At 35.5% G+C, this 20,546-nt stretch overlaps 2 protein-coding genes across 3 annotated transcripts; both read left to right on the top strand.

Moving 5' to 3' along the window:
• Positions 1-4,267: 4,267 nt before the first annotated feature.
• On the top strand, positions 4,268-9,799 carry LOC107799508 (glycolate oxidase). Of its 2 annotated transcripts, none has more exons than XM_016622629.2 (12): positions 4,268-4,934; positions 6,132-6,314; positions 6,414-6,538; positions 6,923-6,969; positions 7,476-7,553; positions 7,632-7,756; positions 7,863-7,929; positions 8,022-8,084; positions 8,464-8,533; positions 8,632-8,732; positions 8,857-8,961; positions 9,376-9,799. In XM_016622629.2, exons 2-12 carry the CDS (start codon positions 6,175-6,177, stop codon positions 9,568-9,570), a joined length of 1,116 nt encoding a protein of 371 aa, XP_016478115.1. In that variant the 5' UTR covers positions 4,268-4,934; positions 6,132-6,174; the 3' UTR covers positions 9,571-9,799. The 2 variants fall into 2 exon arrangements, with proteins under 2 accessions (XP_016478115.1, XP_075092325.1); XM_075236224.1 differs by having other exon boundaries at positions 4,922-5,010.
• A 7,350-nt stretch (positions 9,800-17,149) lies between these two features.
• Positions 17,150-19,946, top strand: LOC107799504 (uncharacterized). The gene is made up of 3 exons (XM_016622625.2): positions 17,150-17,281; positions 18,025-18,102; positions 18,661-19,946. Exons 2-3 carry the CDS (start codon positions 18,073-18,075, stop codon positions 19,114-19,116), a joined length of 486 nt encoding a protein of 161 aa, XP_016478111.1. The 5' UTR covers positions 17,150-17,281; positions 18,025-18,072; the 3' UTR covers positions 19,117-19,946.
• The last annotated feature ends 600 nt before the right edge of the window (positions 19,947-20,546 follow it).

Raw genomic sequence — 20,546 nt, forward strand, 5'->3', positions numbered from 1 at the left:
TGGCTAGTAGGGGAACTACTAGAAGTCATGCGGTGTGATAAGGGTGGCTAAAACGCGGGATGCTATTTCGGAAAAAATATTTTCTTTAAATAAATTGTGAAGGCTCCCGCGGTGATATAAGGAAATGAGATATTGTGAATTTATTTATGATTTGGGACTACGAGGTGGTACCTCGGGAGTCCCCTTGTTGATATTTTCTCATTTGTGTACTTGCCTTTGGTTATTTTGTGTTTTCCTTAAATATGTAAATTCTTGTTTTCCTTCCGTGCGGTATTATTTACCCTTATTCTGTATAGTTAAATTGTGACATACTCCTTACTTGATTCACTTTCATTATCATTATTATTATTATATTGTTAAACTGTTCGTCCTATTTTTTATTATTTTCAGTAAGGCCCTAACCTAACCTCGTCACTACTTTACAGAGGTTAGGCTTGGCACTTACTGGGTACCACTGTGGTGTACTCATACTATGCTTATGCACTTCTTTTTGTGCAGATCCAGGTACTTCCTACCATACCATGTATTAGTGAGCTAGTCAATACACAGAGACTTCAAGATACATCTGCCATCGTTCGCAGACCTCGGAGTCCCCATCTATCTTTATTATGTTATTTTCCTTATTTTTATTAGACTCTGATGTTTAGAGACACTTAGTATTTCTCTTAGAAGCTTGTGACTTATTCTTACCAAGTTTTGGGAGTTATAACTACTTTGAATTGCAGTTTTTAATTATTTCACATGTTGAGATTTGAGTTTCAGATTTAGATTCCGTTATTCCGCATAATTGATAGGCTTACCTAGTCTTAGAGACTAGGTGCTATCACGACAACCTACGGAGGAAATTTGGGGTCGTGACATATGGTACGCGCACTTTTGGGGCTCGAGGTGGCGTAACCCAAAAAGACAAATTCGTGCGAGCCTAGGCCCAAAGCGGACAATACGTGTCATGGGCTTGGATCGCGACAAATATAGTATCAAAGCTGAATCTCCCTCAGTACAATGGTGGGACAAACCTTAGCGAGGACGTTGAGTCCCAATAAGGAGTGAATGTGATGCCTATGACGGAGACCAGACTGATAAGGGTAGGTTGATGAGAGCGGGTCAAGCAAGACTGACAAACTTCTAGGTTGGCAAACTTCGGAAGAAGGGGTTCACATGTCACCTTAGGCGAATCCTATAGCGGAATAGGAGAGGAAAGTGAAGAACTTTATAAGTCATGACACAAGTTCACATGATACACCCGCTTTTTGGGCTCGAGGCAGCGTAGTCCAAAAAGACAAATATGTGTGGTCTAGTCCCAAAACGGACAATACGTATCATGGGATTGGGTTGTAACAGCCTGTTTTCTGATTAATCGCATGCCATCTATTGTGCTTCGTGATAATGTGCCTTATAGTGTATTTTTTAAACAATTCATTATTTTCTGTGGAACCTAAGGTATTTAGAGAAACATGTTATATTCGAGATGTTCGATCATCTGTTACCAAGTTGGATCCCAAAGCATTAAAATATATTTTCCTGAGCTATTATCGCCTCTCAGAAGGGGTATCGGATTCTAATGAACTTGACAAATATATGATGTCAATTGATGTGGTATTTTCATAGACTATACCATTCTTTTATACACCTTCCATTTCTACAAGTGAGGGAGAGGAAGATGGGTGTTTAGTATATCAGGTCACCAGTGCTTTGACATAACAACTAGATGATGTTCGTCCATAGCCTTGTTGTTATATTAAGCACTAAGCGATTATTGTGCCTTTAGCACATCCTACAACTATGTTAGTAATATGACTAATTATTCAAGTTTACTCGCAAAGGTGAGAGACAAATGATACATATCTCGCAATAGTTCCTTTGTCATCAGATCCTCCTCCGTCTAATCCTATAGAAAACCTTGACCTTCTCATTGCTTTTCGCAAAGGTACACGTACTTGTAAGTCCACATATTCTATTTCTATTTTGTTTCCTATGATCGCTTATCCTCTACGTCTAGATCTACGATTGTTTCTTTGGACTCCATCACGACACCCAAAATATTGAAGGACGCTTTGAATCGTCTCGGACGTTTTGATGCAATGCTTGAAAAAATACATGCCTTAGAGGATAACCACACATGGAATGTGATGGATTTACCCAAGGGAAAAAAATTAGTAGGATGTAAGTGGATCTTCACAACTAAAGTTAATCCATATGGTTCCATGGCAAGACTTAAGGCTATACTTGTGGCTAAAGGGTACGCTCAAACTTATGGGGTAGATTATCCAGATACCTTTTTCCCGGTTGTCAAACTCACTTATGTCTGCTTGTTATTTCTCTAGCTACTTATGAGAATTGGCTTTTACATTAGTTGGATATCAAGAATGTGTTCCTTCATCCGATATTATTACTTAAGAGGAGTACGGAAAAGTCTGTCATTTGAATAAGTTCTTGTATGGATTGAAGCAGAGTCCTCGAGTTTGGTTCGGTAAGTTTAATGAGGTAGTTGAAGAGTTTGGGCTGAAAATAAGCAATTGTGATTACTCAATCTTCTATTGGCAATCAACAACCAACATTGTTCTTTTGTTGTATATATTGATGACATTGTTATCGTATGAAGTGATTATGTGGGGATTCTTTCCTCGAGTCTTTCTTGCATATTAGGTTTCATACAAAGGACTTGGGCCTGTTGAAATACTTTTTGAGAGCAGAAGTAAATAGAAGCAAGAAGAAAATTCTTTTGTCTTAAAAAAAGTATATTCTTGACTTGCTTGCAGAAACGAGAAAGCTGGCGGCTAAACCCTGTAGTACTCCAATGATTTCTGATGTGCATTTTATGAAAGACAATTACGATCCTTTTGATAATCTAGAGAGATACAAGAGGTTAGATGAAAAATTAAACTAACTCACTGTGACTCGTTCATATATTACTTTTGCAATAAGTGTTGTTAGCCAATTCATGACCGCACCAGGGGTCAAACATTGGGCAACTTGGGAACAGATTTTATGTTAGTTGAAAGCAGCTCATGAAATCATGGTCGTACTCGTATTGAGTGTTTTGCAAATGTTGACTAAGCTGGACCCAGAATTGATAGAAGATCTACTACATGCTATTGTGTCCTTATTGGAGGGAACTTGGTATCATGGAGGAGTAAAAATCAAAATGTTGTATCTCGGTCTAATGCAGAATCCGAGTGCAAAGCTATGTCATAGTCTACGTGTAAGATTATGTGGATACATTATCTTTTAGGCTGAAATTGGGTTGGAGCATTCAATACCAACAAAACTCTGGGTGTGATGATAAAGCTACCCTCCATATTGTATCAAATCTGATATATCATGAAAGAACAAAGTATATTGAGGTTGACTGTCATTTTATTCTTGAGAAGGTTTAGAAGAACTTGATCTCCATCGACTACATGAAGATAGGAGAGCAACCAGCTGGTTTATTCACAAAAGCATTGAATGGAATTCGAGTTGATTACCTTTGTGACAAGCTGAGCATGATCAATATATATGCTCCAACTTAAGAGTACATATTATATAATGAATGTAGACATATATGATATAATAAATAGGGACATACTATTATATAACGTACATAGGTAGCAGAATTATAAGAATTCACAATAGATTTATGGAATTTCCTTTTTAATTCTTTGTATAGTTGGGAGTCTATATTTACTTGTTATTTCTTGGATTAATGCACACGAAATTGCTCTATTGTCTTTGTATCTTACAGTATTCAATAATTTTCAGGTTACTATTCATTTCTCCTAAATTTTGGTGAGTGCAAGCTGCCCAGCACGGCATTCCCGTATTCCACACTCTTGCTCTCTCCCAAGCGTGACTTTCTATATGAGGAAGCGCTAGCTCTTCAGTCCAATTCCATTTTATTGGGTAATAATAGACCTAGTTAGATGATATGATATGAATAAGAGTTCAAAATCAGAATCTTTAGTCGCATATAACAGTGCGAGGCCAAACGCATCACTAAGCCGTTGAAAAGTTTCCTGTTTTTTTCCTTTTTCTTTTCAAAATTTCAAGACTCTTACATGGTAAGGTCAGTGTTTCGTTAGGTATTCGCTGCTTGATGTTATTCTTAATAGAAAGCACATGCCCTAATAAGAGCACCAAGATTAGAATATACAAGACTGCCATTGACTCCTTGACCTCTTTACTGAACAACTGGATTAATTCTCTATTGCTGTTGCAGCCAAAGGGGAGAGTAGTTATTTATTGTTATAGGTGTGAAAAAACTATATACTGTAAATTCAGACTCATGACATGGTAATACTCAACTGCCTAACCAATATGCCTATAGTTATGACCATTTAACAATGGAGCCATAATTCAAGTTCACGTGTGCCCAACTGTTCTATAGCGGCACTCTTACCAATGGCTAGTGAACTAACAATTGGGACTTTTAGCAGTATCTCTTTCGCTAGAAAACAGTGACTCTCAGTTCTCACCCCCTTATCTTTATTTACTTCTTATCTCCTTATAACCGTCTGGTATTCTATATAACGACAAGTGGTATGTTATTAAGATGACTTCTGATAAAAAGCTATGGACTTTTTGTGTAAATCACAAACATGTAAGTTGAATGATGTATACAGTAGATGAATGATTTTTGGGAAATAATTGTTTGGATGAAAGTGTAGGGAAACTGTGAAACACAGAAGATGCATGTGGTAGAGAGCCATCCATTTGCCCCTCTAATCAGATATGGTTTAAAATACTCACCTCCAAAAACTGATCCTCAAATTTGTGCTTCTCTCTTCATCCATACCCCACTTCCATTTGTCTTTTTCTTAATTCCTATTTAGTTAATTTCTTGCCCACTTTGTCAGTATTATTTCTTGTTTTTTTCTCTACTATTTTATCAACCAGTTGTCCACTGATTACATTTCACTCTGCTCAAAGAGTTCTCAACAGCTTGGGAGTCCGAGGTCTGTCCTGTAGACTTCCTTACTCTTTCTTTAGTTTTGTTTTCAAGAATCTTTGGTTGTTTGAGTTCTGTTAGTTGTAAGCTCTATTTACTGCATGCATGTCTCATGCTTTATTTGTTAATTCAAGTGAAGAGTAGCATTTAATGCCTAAAAGACTCAGCTTTCTTACTTTTAGATCATTTGTCTTTGTAGCTTCCTGTTATTCAGTTGGCCTGTTCTGTTTCTGCCAAGCTTATTTCTTTATTCTTATTTGTTATTTCTTCAAAAATGTAAAGTCCCATCTCTCAGTGCTCGTTTCTCTCTTTATCCCGAGTAGGCATATTCTTGTATCATCTAGTCTCATAGAGATTCTATTGTTTATCTTAGTTGCTTTTACATCTTTGATGGATACTTCTTCTTCACTAATTAAGGTGTGTTTGGTATGACAAAAACATCTTTCCGGAAAATATTTTACATGATGAAGTCATTTTTGGTCTTTGATTGCTGCCACCAAAAGGAGTCAATGACTTCCTTCACTTATAGCCAGTGGCGGACCCAGAATTTTGTGCAAGCGGGTTCAATCTTAGAAGTACATAACTTTAGTCGTAAAATAGTAGTTGTCAAGTGGGTTCAAATAAAATATTTATACAAAATTTATGCAGCTTTAATCGCAATTTATACATATACACAGTATTATTTTTTGAAAAAGCGGGTTCAGTTGAACCCGCTTTCCACCATGTGCGTCCGCCACTGCTTATAGCTGGAAGTCATCTTCTTTAATAACCGAGTATTTTTCTTTTGATAAACGAGTAATCCTGGAGGGAGGGCCAATGGTGCACCGCGAAACTCGGTGGATAATGGCCTATTCCTCTACCCTTCTCCACTTACCCAAGCTTTTGCTGCGGCAAAGTTCGAACCGCCGCCTCTTACTTTATATCACTTGCTTTAACTAACTTTTAGACATTATTATCGATCTTTAATACTACTCCATAAAATATCAAAAAGATACTATCATTATACTTTATATAATGATAAGTTACTTATTTATACCCAACCAAACACTGGAAAATGATCTGGATAGAGTGTCTTGAGGTAAAACATTTTCCTTGGTTGCTATCTTGTACTTATGTATGTGCAATAGAGACTTCACAGACTGAGCTTACATAATTATAAGACAACAACTCATCCAGCATCTTAATAGTGCTAAATTTTGTGTAGCGTCAGGAATTTTAAAGGGGGAGCACAAAATAACTTGCTAAAGATGGAGGAAGTAACCAATGTCATGGAGTATGAGGCCATTGCCAAGAAAAAGTTGCCAAAGATGGTTTTTGACTACTATGCCTCTGGTGCTGAAGACCAGTGGACTCTGGCTGAGAACAGAAATGCCTTCTCAAGAATTCTGTAAGCAGCTCTTTGGTCTAATTCCTGAATTTGCGTACGTAAAATAGGACTATTGGGTTATATTCACATATATGTTGTATTCTTTTTCAACTGATACAGGTTTAGGCCCCGTATTCTCATTGATGTGAGCAAAATTGACATGAGCACCACAGTGCTGGGATTCAAGATTTCAATGCCTATCATGATTGCACCAACAGCCATGCAGAAAATGGCACATCCTGAAGGTATACCTTCCACTCATACAAGTTACTTAAAGCTTAATCTTACTATCTGGACTCTATGGGTATAACTAAGAATTTATTTCATGCTATCACAGCTAACCTCAAAGGACAAAATGTCAGTCGATAAGTTAATGGACTATTCAATTAAAGAATTGCTGCAATAAAACTGGAGAATTGTGAATTTGCGTTTGCCAACTCCATGCATTTCTAAAAGGCTCTGAGCTCTGTCTACTCGAGAAAACTGTTGGTTACGTCTGGTTTAATTATTTATCTATAAATGTTAGTAGAGTTCAGATGGCTATAGTTAATTTTGAGGGCTCGAGTATTCTTAATGTGGACAAACTGTTAAGTGTCTTGTAAGTCTGATTACTTGGTTGCTTTATGTAGGGGAGTATGCTACAGCAAGAGCAGCATCAGCAGCAGGGACAATCATGGTTAGTCTCACTTGGTTTTCTATAGCAACTTTAACTTTAGAATAATACCATTGGATTAGAAATATGATGGACTCATAGCTGATCTTACATGATGTCGATAAAAGTATTTTAGGAATCTTTCCGATCCAAATATCATTGCAGCCAATGGTTAGTGCCTTTAAAACTTTTTTTGAAATGAATAGTGCAATTGATACAATTTCAGTCAACTTTGGCTTCTCATTAAGTCTTGCATATACTTGTGGATGAATTGTATAAATAATGCAATTTGATCACTGCCTCTTTATTCAAGCAGCTAAATCAAGTCATAGCCTAGTAAGTTACTGTTATTACTGTCCTGCAAAAGAAAGAGGAATTACTTATTAGAACAACAATTTTCTGGTTCTTCAGAAGGCTCCTGAAGCCTCTTTTATGATTTAAAGGACATGGGAAATATAAAAATAGAATTGAATGTTACTTAGAACGTGGTGTTTTCCACTTTGTTAACGTAACACAAATTTGTGTTTCAGACATTGTCATCTTGGGCCACTTCCAGTGTTGAGGAGGTTGCTTCAACAGGACCTGGCATCCGCTTCTTCCAGCTTTATGTGAGCATGAAGTTGCAGTTAAAATTTAGGACAAATGTACGCACTTTATAAACTGTATCTACCCTCTCATGTATTCAGGTCTACAAGGACAGGAATGTTGTTGCTCAGCTTGTGAGAAGAGCTGAAAGGGCAGGTTTCAAGGCTATAGCCCTTACTGTTGATACCCCAAGGCTGGGACGTAGAGAAGCTGATATTAAGAATAGGTAATATCCTAATACTGTCATATCATTAGGTTATATCGCCTTTTCAGTCAGCGAAGGTGCTTAGTATGAAGCTCGACAAGCTAATTTTATGTCCACCACCTTGCAGGTTTGTTTTGCCACCATTTTTATCTTTGAAAAACTTTGAAGGATTGGACCTTGGCAAGATGGACCAAGTGAGTGGACAAATGGATATTTCTCTGATCCGTGCTTCAAATTCTTGTAAGAATCTATTTATGTATCAACTTAAACTATCTTCTCATTACAGGCAAGTGATTCTGGATTAGCTTCATATGTTGCTGGTCAAATTGATCGCACTTTGAGTTGGAAGGTATATTACCTTTCTTCAGCTCATCCTGCATATTCCATGTTTTATTCTCCTTTTCCATGATTTCGTGAGACTTCAGTAGGCCTAGAACTATTCTTTAATCTCAAATAGGTAGAAACACAAAAGATTTGCAACACACATTTTTTTGGCCATTAAGGAAAAAGAACATCTGCTAGAGCTATAAAAATGTGGTAGTTTCTCGGTTTGTAAGTAGTTCAAATGCACTGGGGTTAAGATTGAAAGTTAAAACTCAATTTGACATTGGAAAAAAAAGATTTGCTGAACTTGCATATCAATTGAAACTGCAATCACCATTCTGTCCTTAAAAATGAATCTCAAGAAAATTTTCACTTGTCAAGAATTTCTTTCTGGACTTGAACAGGATGTTCAGTGGCTCCAGACTATCACTTCATTGCCAATCCTGGTGAAGGGTGTACTTACGGCTGAGGATGGTATATGACTCAATACTCTATCAAAGCTATCGTCCTCTATTATTCAGTCCTATGCTCATGCAGTAATACTGAAAGAATTTTCCACCTTGCACTTGCAGCTAGGCTTGCAGTTCAAGCTGGAGCAGCTGGTATCATCGTGTCTAACCATGGTGCTCGCCAACTCGATTATGTCCCTTCAACAATCATGGCTCTTGAAGAGGTAGGTGACTTGCTTCTAAAAGTCGTTATTCTTTATGGTTTCTGTTACCTGTTCTTTGTCTGTAAGTTTTTGTTGGGAGCTTCTATAAACATTTTGATGTGCTCCATTCGTGCTATCATTCTAGGTTGTGAAAGCTGCACAAGGCCGGATTCCTGTATTCTTGGATGGAGGTGTCCGCCGTGGAACAGATGTCTTCAAAGCTTTGGCACTTGGAGCTTCAGGCATTTTTGTAAGTAACATACACTGATTTGACCTAGATTGGCATAGAACTCAATGTTTTATCTATATCTATTCACTAGTAGACCAAGTAGTGCCTTTTTACCAAAATTCTGCCATGAGAATGATCAACAATCTGAAAAAGATTGTAATGCTTCCTTGTAGTCGTGGTTATCTTCCCTTTCTCTTGATCGATAGTCGTAGTTATCTTCCCCTTTTAGGGCTCTATATTGGGAAATTCAAAGTTAATACTGACAGCTCTAGTATTTGTAGTAGAAGTCCCTTGCATTTTCGAGAACCAAGAAAAAGTAGGCATTCTACCTACGTAATTAATTATTATTGGCTAAGTACACAGTGGCATATTATTCTGTGTTTCCTTCTCGTCTTTATACATTTAGTAAGTGACATTCTGTGGTGGCCTTCACAGATTGGAAGGCCAGTAGTTTTCTCATTGGCTGCTGAAGGAGAAGCTGGAATCAAAAAAGTGTTGCAAATGTTGCGCGATGAGTTTGAGCTAACTATGGCATTGAGTGGTTGCCGCTCACTGAACGAGATAACCCGCAACCATATTGTCACTGAATGGGATGCTCCACGTGCTGCTCTTCCAGCCCCAAGGTTGTGAAAATGTACCTCAAGTGTCAAATTGTTTCATCAAAGCAAAGTATTGCTTCACTGTTTCAGAAGCTTATATTTTGGTTTTGAATACTTGTTTCTGTTTAATGAGTTTACGAATATGTTAAGCTTTACTCAGTAATCGAAAACTGATAAATTCTGATAAATGGCCAGATATGCCTCCATTTGTACATCCTCTATTTCTATATATCATCATATTGTGGAACTTCTCGCATAAAGTTCTCTGCTCAATAGGCAATACTTAGCAGAGGTAGAAATTTTCTTGTTTGTGGAATGAGTTGTTCTTGGTTGGAACACACTTGTTGTAGATCTGCATCTTCAAATTCTTGACATGCCGGATTTGAGATATTGGATATATGCTTATACCAAATAGACATAAAAGGTTATAATTTATAGAAACACAGAATGTGACATATGTAATATGCCTATAAATCTAATCTTTCAGCATTCTTTTTAAATTCTCCCATCTAAGTTTTCTGTCATGATTCATGAAGTATTTGTCCTTCCTTTCCCATAATATAGATAAAATGCATCCTTCACAGTCTATAAAGTGGTCTCTTCAACTACTGTTTTGACTTTATTAGTATTCTGCAACATCAAAATTAGTTTGGACTATTATTAGAATCACTCAAAGAGTTAGATATGATAGTTAACTTCTACTGTGAAGTCGGTATACAAGTTTTAATCTCTCTCAGAATTGTTTCTGCTTGACGAGAGATCACTGAATTATAAGTGCTCCTATACAGATTTTATATGTCTGTTGCATTCCAGATTTATCCGAACTACTTGATGTTGTGACGTGTGATGTAGATGCTTGGATAAAATTTGGTAGAGAAAATAAATTATGGAAGGGAGCCTTGGAGCAATAATAAAGTTGTCTCCGTGTGATCAATATATAGGTCACGGGTTCGAGCCGTGGAAGCAGCCATTAATGCTTGTATTAGGGTAGACTGTTTACATCGTATTCCCTGGGGTGCGGTTGTGATGACCCAAAATGTCATCTTTAAATTTAATGATTAATTATGTGATATAAGCACTATTTACCATTACTCGACTTGCGTGTGCAGTCCGTAAAAAAATTTTCGGAAAGTTTTCAAGTGAAAAATGGATTAAAATGTGAATTAGATGCTTAAAACACAACTAAGTTGACTTTGGTCAACATATTGAGCAAACGGACTCGGATCAGTGTTTTGACAGTTCCGGTAGGTCCGTATCGTGAATTGGGACTTGGGCGTATGCTCGAAATCAAATTCCGAGGTCCCTAGCCCGAGATATGGAATTTTGACGAAAAATTTAAAGTTTAAGTTCATATAGTGATCGGATGTCGAATTATGTGAAAATGACCCCGGAATAGAATTTTGATGATTCCAACAGCTCTGTATGGTGATTTTGGACTTAGGAGCGTGATCGGATTTTTATTTGGAAGTCCGTAGTGAATTAGGCTTGAAATGCCGAAAGTTGAATTTTTGGGAAGTTTGACCGAGGGGTTGACTTTTTGATATCGGGGTTGAAATCCGATTCTGAAAATTTTTATAGCTCAGTTATGTCATTTATGACTTGCGTGCAAAATTTTAGGTCAATCGGACTTGATTTGATAGGTTCCGGTGTTGTTTGTAGAAATTGAAAATTTCAAAGTTCATTAGGCTTGAATCTATGTGTGATTCATGATTTTGGCGTTGTTTGATGTGATTTGAGATTTCAAATAAGTTCGTATGATGTTTTAGGACTTGTTGGTGTATTGGGTTGAGGTCTCGAGGGCCTCGGGTGAGTTTTGGATGGTTAACGGATAAAAAATGGGACTTAAACAGCTGCTGCAAATTCTCTTCTGCTGTGCAATCGAGCCTCAGAAATCGAGTCGAGGATCGAAGGAAGGCTCGAGATCCATGATCGAAGGCCACTAATCGAAGGCCCAGGATCGAGAGTTATGACCAAGGCCAGTGATCGAAGTCCATAAGGATCGAAGCCATGATCGATAGCCAGGATCGACGGCTGTGATCGAGCCCCAGGGTCGAGGGCCATGATCGGACTCCCATGATCGAGGTCAGGATCGGACTCTTATGATCGAGGTGCAGGATCGGACTCCACGGCCGAGGTCAGCCTGGACAAATCCGTAAGTTATAAAAATATGGGGGTTTCGTCCCATTCGCCATTTTTAACAATTTGGAGCTTGAGCAGAGGCGATTTTTGATATATCTTCAAGGAAAAACATTGGGGGTAAGTGTTCTTAACTCAATCTTGGTTAGATTACCCGAATCCATCACTGTTTTTAACATTTAATTGGTGATTTAAGTTGGAAAAATTTGAAAACCCTCTTGGATAGATTTGTGGATTTGAGGGTCGAATCGTTATTGGAATTTAGTCATTTTGGTATGGTTAGACTCGTGGTTGAATGAGCGTTCATATTTCGTAACTTTCGCCGGATTTCGAGACATGGGCCCCACGGGCTATTTTTTAGTTAATTTCGGATTTTTATTGAAAAAAATGTAGTATTTCGTATATAATTAATTCTATAATTTTTGTTGACTGTATCGAATTAATTATGACTAGATACGAGTCGATCAGAGTCGGAAAATCGAGGAAAAAGCATAATACTTGATTAAATTGGAGCAAGTCGAGGTAAGTGATTTGTCTAACCTTGTGTGGAAAAATTTTCCCTAGAATTGATATTAATGTGATTATTGATATGTGTTGAAAATCGTGTACACGAGGTGACGAGTGTGTACACGGGCTAAATGTGAAAGATTATATTTTTAAATTGTGTAGATCATTGTTGCGCAATTATTAAATTATTTTATCTTGTTATATTCTTCATCATTGATATGTGATATATATTTTAGATTTGTTTACCTTTTTTCTGCTAATTGTTTTACCTGTTTAATTAAAACTTGGTTTCTTTTATACTGTGCATTATTTGAAGGTTGATTTTCTTTAAATTAAATATTATTAATATGAAGTATTTGACATTTTTAAATTTGATATTGAAGCAACGTATTAAAAATTTAAAATATTATTTTCTGAGTTATTTATTCTTGAATATTTACGTAAGATTTTTTTTGGATTATCACGTTTAATTAGTGATTTAAGTTGGAAAAATTTGAAAACCCTCTTGGATAGATTTGTGGATTTGAGGGTCGAATCGTTATTGGAATTTAGTCATTTTGGTATGGTTAGACTCGTGGTTGAATGGGCGTTCATATTTCGTAACTTTCGCCGGATTTCGAGACATGGGCCCCACAGGCCATTTTTTAGTTAATTTCGGATTTTTATTGAAAAAATGTAGTATTTCGTATAGAATTAATTCTATAATTTTTGTTGACTGTATCGAATTAATTATGACTAGATACGAGTCGATCGGAGTCAAAAAATCGAGGAAAAAGCATAATACTTGATTAAATTGGAGCAAGTCGAGGTAAGTGACTTGTCTAACCTTGTGTGGGAAAATTTCTCCTAGAATTGATATTAATGCGATTATTGATATGTGTTGAAAGTTGTGTACACGAGGTGACGAGTGTGTACACGGGCTAAATGTGAAAGATTATATTTTTAAATTGTGTAGATTATTGTTGCGCAGTTATTAAATTATTTTATCTTGTTATATTCTTCATCATTGATATGTGATATATATTTTAGATTTGTTTACATTTTTTCTGCTAATTGTTTTACCTGTTTAATTAAAACTTGGTTTCTTTTATACTGTGCATTATTTGAAGGTTAATTTTCTTTAAATTAAATATTATTAATATGAAGTATTTGACATTTTTAAATTTGATATTGAAGCAATGTATTAAAAATTTAAAATATTATTTTTCTGAGTTATTTATTCTTGAATATTTACGTAAGATTTTTTTTGGATTATTCTGGCATGAGCCGTGAGCTCTTTATTATTGAAAAATATTATTGTTGATTTTTTGTGGAAAATTAAAATATTGGACACTTGATATACAAATTGTGATATATTGTGATATTGATACGCATGCGGTGGTATAAGGTCTGGGTATTAAAACACATTCGTTGAGATAAGGGTGGCTTGATATGCGTGGGTAGTAGGGGTGACTACTAGAAGTCATGCGGTGTGATAAGGGTGGCTAAACTGCGAGATGCTATTTCGGGGAAAAAAATGTTTTCTTTAAATAAATTGTGAAGGCTCCCGCTGTGGTATAAGGAAATGAGATATTGTGAATTTGTTTATGATTTGGAACTACGAGACGGTACCTCGGGAGTGCCCTTGCTGATATTGATTTATGGCCGCAGTTGCCTTTGATTATTATTGTGATTTTCTTCAAGTTGAAAAGAATTTTGTTTTGTTTCCACGAGGTATTTATTTGCTATTATTTGATGTAATTAAATGTGACATACTATTTGATTCATTTCCATTGTCATTTTATCTTATAATATTATTTAAACATTTTACCATGCCATTATTTATTCTCCAGTAAGGCCTGACCTGACCTCGTCACTACTCTACCGAGGTTAGGCTTGGCACTTATTGGGTACCGATGTGATGTACTCATACTACGCTTCTGCACATCTTTTTGTGCAGATCCAGGTACACCTTATCAGATCACGCATCAGTAAACTAGCTGTACGAGGAGATTTCGAGGTATATCTGCCAGCGTCCGCAGACTCCAGAGTCCACTTCTATCTTACTATGTTATCTTCCTTATTTGCTTTAGACTCTGATGTATAGAGACATAGAGAATAAATTTTTAAAAGCTTGTGACTTATTTCTACCGGGTTTTGGGAGTTGAAATTGTTTGAATTGTAGTTTATTTATTTCAGATATTTATTATTATTCCGCATTGATAGGCTTACCTAGTCTTAGAGACTAGGTGTCATCACTACATCCTACGGAGGGAATTTGGGATCGTGACAACGGTCCTTCCCCGAAACTTGCGTGAACACGAGATGCTTTGTGCACCACACTGCTCTTTCTTAGAGGCACAAAACAAAATGGAGAAGGAAGTCACAACATAAGTACGAAATTTTCAATGTGTCTTTGCACGAATAAACTTCGTACTAAATTTGGATAAAAGAGCAGGATTATCCTAAATCAATGGTTTAACATATAATCAAATTAGGATGCCTCGTAGTCGTAGAATTCGTATAGATAATGATAACTAGTTTGGAGTTGTAGTTGGTTGAATGATATGTGGTGCACCAACAATACATAAGCATTTTTTGAAGCTTTTACTATAGAAGCCATGGCTTGTAGCCTTGTACCGTTGTAAACTTGATACTTGTACAGTTATACTACACAAACTTCAAAATGCACAAGACGATAGTGCGCTGAAAACATCATATATGGAAGTTATAGGTAATTACTAGCAGGTCGCTTCTTGAATATGTGACTTACTGCCACTGCTAAAAAACAGCCGTTTATCGACGCAGCAGTATCGACGGACTTTTCCCGTCGGTATTCTTAGAGACTTTCCGATGGAGTCCCTCGGTACTTTTGAACTTTTTAATTTCTAATATTTTTAAAAAATAATCGACGGACAACTCTCGATAAATAATGATATTTTGACCGGTCAAAATTTAATTGGTTGTACCGATGCACTCCGTCGGTAATTTACCGACGGACTCCCTCGGAACATTTTGTATTTATATTTTTGAATTATTTTTTTTAGGTACTGACGGTGTCTATCGGTGCTTTTAAAAAAAAATAAATGAAAAAAAAAAATAAAGTTATCGACATATTCAATCGTTATTGCATTTACATAATATTTTGAATTTTGTTCTTACAATACCGATGGACTTCCGTCGGTAATTTAAATATATAATCTTATACATAATTATTTTGTATTTTTTATTACTCTATACCGAGGGAGGCCGTCGGTAAGTCCCTCGATAAGTATTTACTTAATTATCGTAGTGGTTTATAGCCTATTTATTAAAATTTACACTAAGTGTAGGTAATTACACAACTTAAAAAAATATTAGTGGTAATTAGCTTAGTAATTTATAATTACACTAAGTAAAAGTGAATTTGTAGTATCCTTAGCTACATTGATTAACCTATACATTAATAGTTACACACTAAGAAGAAGTGTATTAGTCGTTTTTCGTAAGAAATATTAGTGATGGTTTATCTTATAAATTGATAATTACTGTAAGTAGAAGTGTATTAACAGTGTTCTTAAGTAACGTTAACGATTGATTATCATACACATTGATAATATACTAAGTAAACGTGTATTAGTTGTATTTAGCTTGTAGATTGATAATTATACGAAGTATAAGTGTATTAATAATATATTTGGAAGTAATGTTGGTGATTGATTAGCCCGTATACATTGATAATAGCACTAAGTATTAGTGAACTAGTGGCATCCTTATATAAGTAATGTTAGTGATTGATTAGCCTATACATTGATAATTATACACTAAATGAAAGTGTATTAATGCCATTTGTGAGAAATGTTAGTGATTCTTTATCTCTAAATTGGCAATTAAAGTAAGTAGAGGTTTATTAGTGGTATCGTTAAGTAGTGCTAATAATTGATTAGCCTATATATTAATAGTTATACTAAGCAGAAGTGTAATAGTTATAATTATCTTATAGATTGATAATTACACTAAGTAGAAGTGTACTAAGAATATATCCTTAAGTAATGTTAGTGATACACTAACCTATACATTGATAATTACATACTAGGTAGAAGTTTATTAATAGTATACTGACAAATATTGATAATTATTTAATTATCTTAAATTGACAACTAAAGTAAGTAAGACTATATTAGCAATATCGTTAATTAATATTAATAATTTATTAGGCAATTCATTGATAATTACATTAAGTAAGAAGTGTAATAGTTACAATTAGCTTATAGATATTGGTAATTACACTAAGTAAAAGTGTACACACTAAGGATGCATCCTTAAGTAAATGTTAGTGATGCACTAGCCTATACATTGATAATTACACACTAAGTAGAAGTTTATTAATGGTACACTGACAAATATTGGTAATTATTTAATTATCTTTAATTGACAACTAAAGTAAGTAAAACTATATTAGCAATATTATTAATTAATATTAATAATTTATTAGGCAATTCATTGATAATTATATTAAATATAGAAGTATAATAGTTACAATTAGCTTATAGATTTTGATAATTACACTAAGTAGAAGTGTACGCACTAAGAATATATCCTTAAGTAATGTTAGTGATTCACTAGCCTATACATTATTAATTACACACTAAATAGAAGTTTATTAATGGTATACGTGAAAAATCTTAGTGATTATTTAATTATCTTAAATTGATAACTAAAGTAAGTAGAAATATATTAGTTGTATCGTTAATTAATATTAATAATTAATTAGCTAGTATCCTTAAGTTATGTTAGGTTCAATTACATTGTAAATTGTTAATTACAAGTGTATCAGTGATAATTAATTAGCTTATAAATTGATAATTATACCAGAATTATGGGTCATTAATTTTGGTTTATATAATTACATGTTTGCTAATTACTTAACCAAACTTAAACATAAATTAATTTGTTTAACAAATAAGCACTCCGCCTCCCTGCTTAAACATAAACATAAACTTTAAACACTCCGCCTCACTGCTTCTAGGGCAAATCCCCGCTTCACTGGCGTCGTCGGCACTCAATCCAAGCGGCCATCGTCGGCGGCGGCGGCGGCAATAAACGGCCATCGTCGGCACTCAGACTCCTCTCCATCTCCGGTAAGTTTTCTTCCATCGTCGGCCATTGAGGTCGTTTTTGGGGGTGGTTTGAGTTCACAAATTCTCATAGTAATGTGAAGGGGAAGGGAGGTTTAGGATAAGAGGAAAGGAAAGAGAAGGGTCTGGTGAAGATGAATCTTAGACCTTGATGGGCTTTATTTTAGTATTCCATCCTCAAGTCTTCTTCAAAAATGGTTTTGCAATCACTCAATTAAGTAGAGCCAAATTGGGTCAAGTGTGAAGTCCCTTGGAGAATGCTCAATCTTTTTTCTGTTTAGAGAGAGATTTCGGCGTTAATTGCACTGTCCTATAAGCATCTACTTCCCATTTAAGAAAGACACTATACAATGAAGACCAGGTTTTAATTGTAGAGTTTCTTAAGGCCAGACTCAAATGAACTCAAACTTCTTTATGTGTGAAATTTTCATAAGTAATAGCCGTCTTCGCGGAGAGCAACATAAGTATTTGGAAATATTTCATCTTTAAGAGGCAGTATGTATGATAAGACAGTTTATAGACACCTTGGTTTAATATCATGAGGAAAATATAAAGAACTCCTTCGAATTTACAAAGCCAAAACAAAAATAAAAATAGAGACAACTGCTTGAATAGTTTGACAATACGCATACTGCCTCTTAACGAAGAGAGTGCCTGTTTTCAAATTCCGTTGGCATTTGTTGCTGATTTTTATTGCTTAGTTTATGTGAAGGACTTGTAATAAATGAGTTTTTCTCTATGACCAGGGGCCAAACACATTGGTGGTTGTACACGTACATTCTCTGATCAGTCTTATGCTTTCACCGTGCATTTGCAGAAACAAAGTATTGCTATTCTATGTTTTTTCCTTGAAAATAATGATTTGACTTGATTCCCAAGTTTATAACCTATTACGACATTGTCGGCCTTGTGAAGAGTTCTAGTTATTAAGTATCTTGCGAGGCTGTTTGTAGACCGTTAGCAACAGACTCTCGTGGATTATTGTAAAAAAAATGAGTGGTTGGTATTGTATGTCGTACCTACAGAAGTTGTGCTGAATTAATGAAGATAAAGCTTTATAGCTAATGAACAGAGTACCTTTTCTAGTTCAATTCTCTAGACAATCTTTGCAATATCTCAATTAACTCCAACTACTGTTGAATACTTGAATAACATTCATAATTATTGGAACATGAAAAAACTTGTCGGAGGAGTTGAATTACTGTTGTGGTTTTTTTTCTTTGGGTACAGATACTATTAAGCTGTATCGGAAAGGAGAACTTGAACCTTTGCTACAAGATTTGGTCTTATTCTATTTAGCTTAGAATAACTATGTTTCTTCTGTTGTAATTGTTATAATATTAAATGAGTAAGAATAATAAATTTTTTGTTTGTATATGTAGATGGAACATCGTATGTGGATGTACGATAGGAATCTTCCTAATCGGTGGGGTTTAAGAGATGAATTTGTACAGGGTGTTGATGAGTTTATTAATCATGCTAAGTCATTTAGCCAAAATAAGGGGATGATTAGGTGCCCTTGTGCGAAATGCAAGTGTAGAAAATGGTTGAAACTAGAGGATGTTAAGACTGATCTATATAGTAAGGTCTTTATGGATAATTACTATGTGTGGACTAGCCATGGAGAGGCTGAGGGTAGTGATGGTAATATTTATAACCATAATTTTGATATTGGTGAAAGTAGTCAAGATCCTAGATTACATGAAATGGTTATGGATGCTTTTGGAATGTATAATGAGGGTGAGAACCAACAATATGTTGATCAAGTTCCCAATGAAGAGGCAAATCATTTTTATGCACAGTTAGAGTCTGCTAGTCGTCCACTTTCCGATCTGTAGCGACTAGACTACTAAGTATTAAACCAGATGCCAGTGTTTCTCAAGCGGGCATGGACTCTATGATTGAGCTTATGAAAGAACTTAATCCGAACCTAGACATACCCGATAATTACTATAAGGCAAAGAGATTGGCTTCCAAGTTAGGACTTTCTTCAGAGAGAATTGATTGTTGTGAAAAGGGTTGCATGTTGTATTATAAGGATGATGCAATTTTAGAGAATTGTAAATTCTGTGGAATGTCTAGCTTTAAACAGCTTGCCAGCGGGAATAAGGTTTGCGGTTAAGTCTATGCATTATTTACCTCTTATACCAAGGCTAAAAAGGTTGTATGCATCGATGAGTTCTACTCCACGCATGAGACGCACTTAGGAATGACATCGACTCCCTCAAGGCTTAAGTGAATCACTTAATCGGTCTGCCTCACTCTCCGCCAAAAAGCCACATTCATGAAGAGGATGAAAGTGATGAAAATAATATAAATCATGAAGAAGATAGGGGGGAATCCGAAGACGAGGAGTGATTTTATGTTTGGTTGGATTGTTGTTTAGTTGGATGTTAACTTTGAATGTTACACTTTGAAGTTTGGTTGGATAGTTTTGATGTTTGGATAGTTTATAAAGTTTTGTTGTTGTTAAGTTGAGCTTTATTGTGGTTGCATTTTTGTTTGTATTGTAATGTTCTAGCTGGTAGGTCTATTGTAATATTCTGGCTGGCAGGTGGTGCAGCAAAAAATAGGCACTCCCTGGCAAAAATGTATCAGATTTACCGAGGGACTTACCGACAGAGTCCGTCGGAACAATTATTCATTTTCAATCCAGCATTATTAATTAGCGAGGGAGTCCGTCGGTAGTCTTGAACCAAATTTTCAAATTTTGTTAAAATTACCGACAGATACCATCGGGATATAAATTTATTCATATTTTTAATTTTTAAATTACTAAATTAAAATTCTAAACTTACCGATGGTGTCCGTCGGTATTATTAAATTATTATTTTTAATTTACCGACAGACATCCGTCGGTATTGATATTATTAATATTATATTATTTTATAATATACCGACGGATATCCATCGGTAAGTAAAATTATTTGACCAACCACTATCAGAAATGTACCGATGGCTTTCCGATGGGGTCCATCAGTAATTACCGACGGATTTTGTCGATTTATGTTACCGAGGAAGGATTTACCTACCAACTACTTACCGACAGACTTTCGCCGGTAAAGCCTTGTTACCGAGGGACGTCCGTCGGTAATTGGCGTTGGTAAAGAGGTGATTTTTAGTAGTGTGCGTTATTTTCTTTTCCCTCCTGATTTTCTTTGGAAATACTTTGGGAGAAGTGCACAAGTAGCCGCTTTTACGATCATTATTAAAATAATAATTGAAGTTTACAAAATATAGTCGCTTCATAATCAAACTTCAGATCATT

Source organism: Nicotiana tabacum, chromosome 2 (assembly GCF_000715075.1).
Source record: "Nicotiana tabacum cultivar K326 chromosome 2, ASM71507v2, whole genome shotgun sequence".
Classification (NCBI taxonomy): domain Eukaryota; kingdom Viridiplantae; phylum Streptophyta; class Magnoliopsida; order Solanales; family Solanaceae; genus Nicotiana; species Nicotiana tabacum.